This window comes from Miscanthus floridulus, chromosome 11 (genome assembly GCF_019320115.1).
Source record: "Miscanthus floridulus cultivar M001 chromosome 11, ASM1932011v1, whole genome shotgun sequence".
Classification (NCBI taxonomy): Eukaryota; Viridiplantae; Streptophyta; class Magnoliopsida; order Poales; family Poaceae; genus Miscanthus; species Miscanthus floridulus.
In genome coordinates this window covers 69,962,909-69,971,046 of record NC_089590.1, presented here as the reverse complement: position 1 = coordinate 69,971,046, position 8,138 = coordinate 69,962,909, and the positions used below count along the sequence as shown (strand labels likewise).

Genomic DNA, 8,138 nt, shown 5'->3' with positions numbered 1-8,138 from the left:
CCTGTCCGCTTCCTCGCCGTCGCCGAAACCAAGGCAACGCGGGCGGGTGACGGAGAGGAAGGCCGCTGCCGACCTTCGTCTCACCCTCGCCTTTGCCTCACCTTCCCCCACCGGCCCACCCGCAAAAATCCAAAAGCCACGCCGCGATTAATTAAGCGCACCGGACCGGACGCATCCATCGACCAAAACTGCAGCTCCTTTCTCCCGCGGCCGCACGCATCGCTCGCTCGCTCGCTCGGTGTCGCCGTCGCCACTCGCACGCACTCACTGACCGACCGCCAGGCCGAGGCCAATCCAAACCCGGACCAATCCAGACGAACGCACGGACGGCACCAGCTGCTGCGTGCGTTCGCTTTCCCCGAAACGTGACCCGAGCTGCAGAGAGAGAAAGGGGACAAGGGAGGAGAAGCCGCCATGAAGCAGCAGCAGTTGCTGCAGCTGCCCTCCTAGTCGTCCCCGTTAAATCCCTGCTCGCCCAGTCACGAGCACCCGCCCAGTTTCTCTCCTCCCGCCCGGCCCCGGTCCCCGACCCCGACCCAACCCAGATCAGAGATTCCGTTTGTGGCGTTGGCGTTTGCGCTGGCGTTTCCGTGAGGTGAGGGCGTAAGGCGGGCGAAGGGCGAAGGCGACCGTGACCGACCGTCCGGAGCTAGCTTCATGCGCCAGGGGCGGCGGCTTCACCCCGTCGTTTGATGGGCAACGCATGCGGCGGCTACCTTAGATCCAAGTACTTGCACAGCTTCAAGCACGCCGCGTCGCAGCGCCACGACTCCGACTACAGCGCCACCAGCGCCGTCGCCGACGACTCGCCCAGGAAGCAGCCCACCACGCCGCCCGCCACCACGGACGCCCACGCGCCGCCGCCGCCCGCGCCCGCCGCCGCCGCCGCAGCCATGAGGCGCGGCGGGGAGGGCGCGACGCCCGACCTCGGGTCCGTGCTCGGCCACCGCACCCCCAACCTCCGCGACCTCTACGCGCTCGGCAGGAAGCTCGGGCAGGGGCAGTTCGGCACCACCTACCTCTGCACCGAGCTCGCCACGGGGGTCGACTACGCCTGCAAGTCCATCTCCAAGCGTAAGCTCATCACCAAGGAGGACATCGACGACGTGCGCCGCGAGATCCAGATCATGCACCACCTCTCGGGGCACAAGAACGTCGTCGCTATCAAGGGCGCGTACGAGGACCAGGTCTACGTCCACATCGTCATGGAGCTCTGCGCCGGAGGCGAGCTCTTCGACCGGATCATTCAGCGCGGGCACTACAGCGAGCGCAAGGCCGCCGAGCTCACCAGGATCGTCGTCGGGGTCGTCGAGGCCTGCCACTCGCTCGGGGTCATGCACCGGGACCTCAAGCCTGAGAACTTCCTGCTCGCCAACAAGGACGATGACCTCTCGCTCAAGGCCATCGATTTCGGACTCTCTGTCTTCTTCAAGCCTGGTAAGCTGCTGCTGCTGCAGAATCGCAAACTTCTCGCCATTCCATTGTGACATAGTACTGTTTTAGTCAACGGCTGAAACTTGTGCACTGGATGTGTTAGGGGGTGTTTGGTTTCCCGACTAAATTTTAGTCTACGTCACATCGGATGTTCGGATGCTATTTAGGAGAACTAAATATGAGTTAATTATAAAACTAATTACACAGATGGAGACTAATTTACGAGACGAATTTATTAAGCCTAATTAATCCGCCATTAGCACATAATTACTGTAGCATCACATTGTCAAATCATGGACTAATTAGGCTTAAAAAATTCGTCTCGCAAATTAGCCACAATCTGTGCAATTAGTTATTTTTTTCGTCTATATTTAATACTTCATGCATGTGTCTAAACATTCGATGGACAGGGACTAAAATTTCCATGTAGGAACCAATCACCCCCTTACTAGGTCGTAGTACAGTTTTGCTTGCGTTAGCTCTGTTTTATTCATGTTCGTAGGACATGAAATGGATGATTGCAGGTGAAATTCTGTAACAGCAGCTTTTTTTGGAGTCATCATGCAACTGAACAGGATGGCTGCTGTTCACTGCTGGGATGAATAGTCGGTATTGATTGTTATGTGATGAAAGCTAACGTTGCAGTAGCTTTAGTTTCACAGGAAATAAATGCAGCTAGCTACTTGCCATTCAAGATTAGTAGTGGCAAACACTAATTAATGAGTTTAATGCCCTAACCTGCTAGACACGAAATGCAAGTTCAGCAGGGAGCATTTCTTAGCTGAGTGGCAGTTGGATGATTGGATCTGGTGGAAGCTGCCTGTTATTCTAATAATAGTGAAAATATACACAGAACCTTTTTCGCTCCAACTTGTGACCAATTAGGCATGCTATTTGCATCCTTGACACTTTTCCCTTTTCTTGTTCTGTTCTTTCAGGTCAAGTTTTCACCGATGTTGTTGGTAGCCCATATTATGTGGCTCCAGAAGTTTTGTTGAAAAGTTATGGACCAGCAGCTGATGTATGGACAGCCGGTGTCATTCTTTACATTCTACTAAGTGGTGTGCCTCCATTTTGGGCAGGTATGTCCGTATGTAGTATTTTCATATGTTTGCCTTAAGTTCTTTAGGATCTTTAACTTTATCCCTTTTGACCGGAGGCTAACATTTTCAATGAATACAATGCAGAAACACAGCAAGGAATATTTGATGCTGTATTGAAAGGTGTCATTGATTTTGATTCTGACCCGTGGCCCGTCATATCTGATAGTGCAAAAGATCTTATAAGAGGAATGCTGAATCCTCGCTCTGCCGAGCGCTTAACAGCACACGAAGTTCTATGTTAGTTTCTTCCACCACTTTATACTGTTGATTTATTATTTCTCTAACACCACAACGCATCCATTCACCTGATGTATTTGCAATTGTTGGATAAAAAGATGACATTTGAACTTGTGCACAGGCCATCCATGGATTTGTGATCATGGAGTAGCTCCTGACCGTCCACTGGATCCAGCTGTCTTATCTCGCATTAAGCAATTCTCTGCAATGAATAAGTTGAAGAAAATGGCTTTGCGAGTAAGTGCAGTTCTTTTAGGCATGATTTGTATGAACTTTGATTCACAGATTCAGAATATAGTACCCCAGTAGTTCTTAGCTAATATTCCTTATCTGATTGGACCCATATTACCTAGTATCGACAAGGAGACATGTGTTACATTTTAGATAGCTTGCTTGTGCAACGCTGAACTAATTGACTATATGTGTTCATTCTAATAGGTAATAGCTGAGAGCCTATCAGAAGAGGAAATTGCGGGTTTGAAGGAAATGTTCCAGACCATGGACACTGACAACAGTGGCGCAATTACTTACGATGAGCTAAAAGAAGGATTGAGAAAATATGGCTCCACACTAAAGGACACTGAGATTCGTGATCTTATGGAAGCAGTAAGTTAACTCCAAACCTTGTGGTATGCTTGTTTGTATTTTTACCTTCAACGACCTTGGGTCCTGGAATCTCATGTTGCCCTAGAGCCAAACTTCTCTAAGACGCAAACACAAGCACATAATACTATATGTGGCTTCATTAAGAATTTAGACTACAAAGTCAATCAATTACTTGTTGCAAATTCAACTTATGTATGGCCAGTTCTCATTACATATTTATGATTAGGATGGAGTGCAGTAGACAGCATGGGGTACAACTAATATTTCCTCATCTCAAAGTAGCCACCATTTTATGTCTTATAAATCTGTGCTTATGTGCTACGTGACGTGTATGCATGTTTTTTACTTGAGTGTTCTAGCAACTACGCAAATTTAATTTAGAGGCTGATAAATTGAGCATCACACTTGGCTCACTTCTTATGCCAGAGGCTTTGTAAAAGAGAAGTTATAACACATTGTACCAAAAAACTTACGTGTTTCTTTTCTTTTGTTTAGGCTGATATTGACAACAGTGGAACAATTGACTATATAGAATTCATTGCTGCAACTTTGCATCTCAATAAGCTGGAGCGCGAGGAACATCTTGTGGCAGCCTTTTCATATTTCGACAAAGATGGTAGTGGCTATATCACAGTGGATGAACTACAGCAAGCTTGCAAAGAGCATAACATGCCAGATGCTTTTCTTGATGATGTCATCAAAGAAGTTGATCAAGACAATGTAAGTCTTACTTTAATTAGGCCACATGCATAAAAGTTATAGAATGGCATATCTTGTTTATTTCTTACTCACCTTGGTTAAACCTATATGAAATGTACAACCAATGCAAGTAGTGTGATGCAATGAAAACACGTACAACTTGCCAATAAGGATGGACACATTTTATTGATCAACATAGTTCATTTGATGCTCAATTGATCAATGTGACCAATGCTTTCAAGTCTAAAGTGTGGGAGCAGCCGGCCAGGGATCAAACACTGGTGGCACCCAAAAAAACACCCCTCTGTTGACCCCAAGAAATAGTGGCAAAGCACCAACCAGTGGTAACGATGCAGCCCTATAGGAAGTGGTCGTTGGCCCACGTAGATGCAGCCCTATAGGGGTGAAACTGGAGTTCGTGGCTTTCTCTCAATTAGTTTGCCGAGAGCTTAGTGCAATACCATGGGGCAGTCTTTCGCCACCTGCAAAATTTTCATTAGTCAATGGTTATGGTTCTGTTAGTAATGAAGCAAAGTTAATGCCGTTGACACGTGTAGTCTAAGTCTAACCTTGCTCTTTTTTGCCAGGATGGCCGCATTGACTATGGAGAGTTTGTTGCCATGATGACCAAGGGCAATATGGGAGTCGGTCGAAGAACAATGAGAAACAGCTTGAATATCAGCATGAGGGACGCACCTGGTGCATTCTGAGACTTAACACGATGTACAGCTTGTGGCTTAGCTACTTCCTCTGTCTTGCTGCCCTACAAAACCTTCTGCAATTTTTCAAGATGTTGTCAAGTGTCTGTGGCTGTGTTTTTCTGGGGATTCTGATTGAACTCTTGTGATTGATTCCATGAAATGCATAACAAGATGTCCATGTCACGCATGAACCCGGATTGTAAATGATGATGCTGCCCCTTGACTCTCAGAAACACTAATGTTCAGTGAACTAGCTCGCCATGTATGTCTCCAGTCTCCCCTGATTGATGACATCCATTCTTGGATGCACGCTGTATCTCAATGCAATGCGTTGCTCCGTTTGTATGAAACTGTACTTAATGTACTGTTTTCCCGATACTTGCCATGATGTAAGTATGATCTGGCGGTCTGGCCGCCTTTGTTTAGGCTGGGGCGAATCTATGGATTATGGATAAGGAATGACGGAAAAAAGATAACATCAAGATATTCTACGATGCTGTCCTCAACCAATGTCAACAAAAAGAACTACGCACGAATCCATGGTCACCACTCACCAGTAATCCCCGCAAGAGCAGGAACCACCATTGAAGTGGTGGAATCGCACGGCATCTCGAATCACGAACTCACGACCAGTCACCGAGGATATCAGCTTGATCACAGTGTGGCAGTCGCCGCAAATGCGCAGATTCTTCATGATGTGGATCGGCATCCAGGCGGGCAAGCTCATGAGCCCGAAGGCTACAGCTAGCTTCTCGCTGTGGTGAATCTCGGAGCGCGGGGAGTCAGTCCTCACGTACCCGAGGCGCGCGATCCTCTCCATGAGCTCATCCAGCTTCTTCCGAATGGCGATCACCTGGGGATGGCTCACGTCATCCGCTTTAAAGACATGGACCTTGTTGTTAACCTCCATCCAGCTATAGCCCGGGTTCTTTTTTATCCCCTTGTCCCTCATCAGCTTCCTTATCTGTGCAGAATCATCAGATTTCCCAGCATCGGCATAGATCTTCGCCATAAGCATGTAGCTCCCAGAATCAGGCGAGTCCAACTCAAACACATGTTTCGCTGCAAGTTCAGCGAGCTCATTGTTGCCATGTATCTTGCAGGCGCTAAGAAGAGCTCCCCAAACCTCAGCGGTTGGTTTCATGGGCATCTCGTCAATGAGATCCTTGGCTTCCGTCAGGTGCCCTGCACGGCCAAGAAGGTCTACCATGCATGAGAAATGCTCCAAACCTGGAGATATGTTATGGACCCTCTTCATCATATCAAAATAAGATTTCCCCTCCTGCACGAGTCCGGAGTGGCTACAGCCTGACAGAACTGCAACATAGCTTATGTAGTCTGGCTTTGCACCTCTTTTCAGTATGTCATCAAAGATCTCTATGGCTTGCTTTCCCATGCCGTGCTGTGAATAACCAGTGATCATGGCATTCCAAGATGCAATATCCTTCACCTTCAGGAAGTCAAATATCTTTCGAGCTTCTAAAATCCTTCCGTACTTGGAATACATTGTTATAACTGCATTCGCAACAGATGTGTCTAAAATGAGACCAACCTTTACAGTGCGACCAATAATTTGATCACCAAGTTTGTTTGCACCTAAATCTGCACAGCCTTTGAACAATGTGACATAGGTGACCCAGTCAGGTCTAGCATCCTTCTCACTTAGCATTACCTTATACATCCTGAGGCCATCTTCCTCAGCTCCATGCTGTATATATGCTCCCAACATAGCATTCCATGTAATGACATTCTTTGTTGACATGCCATCAAAGAACTCACGAGCTTTTGCGATGTTCCCTACTTGAGAATGTGCAGTAATCATGCTTGTCCATGATACAATGTCCTTTTCGTTCATAAATCTGAATACAGATTCAGCACTATGGAGATTGTCACACTTTGCATACATGGAGATGAGAGAATTGGAGACGACGACAGCTTGAATCTGCCCACTTTTCAGACAAAGTGAATGTAGTTGCCTCCCAAGGCACAAATCCATCTTGCTGCAGCAGCCACTTATAAGAGTTGCCAATGCGAACTGATCAACTGTCATCAACTCAGCTCTCATCTGGTTGAACAATTCAACAGATTCAGTGAAACACCCATACTGCAAGAATCCCGAGATGAGAACTGTCCAAGCCACGTTGTTACGATCATGTAAAGAGTTGAACACCCCCTTAGCTTCCTTGAAACAACCACATTTTGCATACAGTTCAACAAGAGCACTAGCAACATATGGATCAATGTGGGGTAGGTTCCGAATCACCTGAGCATGAAGTTGCTTACCCCATCCTAAGTGAACTAGTGTATGTTGTTGAATCAAGGCGCACACCTTTGCTTTGCATGTCCACAACCATATATCGAGGGCTTCTCTGACTCGGACACTCTGAGACAATGCTGATACCATCATGTTCCATGAAACAACATCACGTTCAGGCATGCTATCAAAAAGCTCAAGACCATGGTCGACACCATATGTCTTGACATATCCCACTAGCATACTGTTCCAACAGAATATAGTGGGTTCTTTAATGCGAACAAACAACCTTGAAGCTAAATCCACAGTTCCACATCTCACAAACATGTCGACAAGGACAGCTGCTACATCACTATCATCCTGGTGTTAGATTGATCCCAACGGTCAATTAAGCCTTGATCCACGTCCTGATCAGGGGCGCCCAACCCTAACTATGATTGGTGGGCCACGGCGGCGCCACCACGCTTCTCTCCGGCCATCGGGTTCGGGGTGAGAGTGGAAGAGAGAGCCGGCGCCGCGGAGAAGAGAGAGAGAAAACGAAGTGAAGAATGAGCTAGGATTTCGGATGTGGCCGCGGACGCCGGTTTTTTATCTCGCGAAACGCATGGATGACCGTCGGATGAAGATCAATGGTTTAAACCGCATCAGGCCGAAGATGGGCGGAGGTCCCTGCACGCAGCGCACTCCTGTCGGGCAAGATCATCCGTCAGAGGCTCCGAGTAGAAGGTCGCTAAACGAGGGATTTAGTAGGCTTTGGCAAAGTGGGAGTAAGAAAGGAGCGGAGGCCTTCGACTTTGGCCGAGGCTCCGGACTCTAGCTTCGGCAGAGGCACTGCCTGAAAGAGAGAATGAGGATCAAATACAGACTCACAAGAACTAGGGTTTCATTCATTCATTCCCCAGCCACCCTGTACGGCTACAAGTGTTCCCTATTTATAGGGCTCAACTACCACTTTGCAGAGTTTACAACAGTGCCCCTCAACTGCTACGGTACATTCCAGGAATATTCCAACCCTAGTGTCTAACCTCAGGGGTGTCCTCGTCATACCGTCTCGCAATGTCTTCACCTTGGGCCTAAGCCGACGCCCATTGGAGGCCCATCAAC

At 47.8% G+C, this 8,138-nt stretch overlaps 2 protein-coding genes across 2 annotated transcripts; one reads left to right on the top strand and one right to left on the bottom strand.

The window, feature by feature from the left end:
- The first annotated feature begins 216 nt into the window (after positions 1-216).
- LOC136491152 (calcium-dependent protein kinase 13-like) lies at positions 217-4,971 on the top strand. The gene is made up of 7 exons (XM_066487381.1): positions 217-1,437; positions 2,373-2,516; positions 2,622-2,774; positions 2,896-3,011; positions 3,213-3,380; positions 3,876-4,100; positions 4,667-4,971. Exons 1-7 carry the CDS (start codon positions 693-695, stop codon positions 4,787-4,789), a joined length of 1,674 nt encoding a protein of 557 aa, XP_066343478.1. The 5' UTR covers positions 217-692; the 3' UTR covers positions 4,790-4,971.
- A 359-nt stretch (positions 4,972-5,330) lies between these two features.
- Positions 5,331-7,361, bottom strand: LOC136492151 (pentatricopeptide repeat-containing protein At2g22070-like). Its single transcript, XM_066488267.1, has one exon. The coding sequence runs from the start codon at positions 7,359-7,361 to the stop codon at positions 5,331-5,333; it is 2,031 nt and encodes a 676-aa protein (XP_066344364.1).
- Positions 7,362-8,138: the final 777 nt, after the last annotated feature.

What these genes read in the sequence shown, in the direction of transcription:
- LOC136491152 (XM_066487381.1), top strand. Translation starts at nt 693, where the DNA reads ATGGGCAACGCATGCGGCGGCTACCTTAGATCCAAGTACTTGCACAGC. An exon ending in CTCTGTCTTCTTCAAGCCTG is followed by an intron (nt 1,438 to 2,372) that starts GTAAGCTGCTGC and finishes CTGTTCTTTCAG; the next exon opens with GTCAAGTTTTCACCGATGTT. An exon ending in TGAAGAAAATGGCTTTGCGA is followed by an intron (nt 3,012 to 3,212) that starts GTAAGTGCAGTT and finishes TCATTCTAATAG; the next exon opens with GTAATAGCTGAGAGCCTATC.
- LOC136492151 (XM_066488267.1), bottom strand. Translation starts at nt 7,361, where the DNA reads ATGTTTGTGAGATGTGGAACTGTGGATTTAGCTTCAAGGTTGTTTGTT.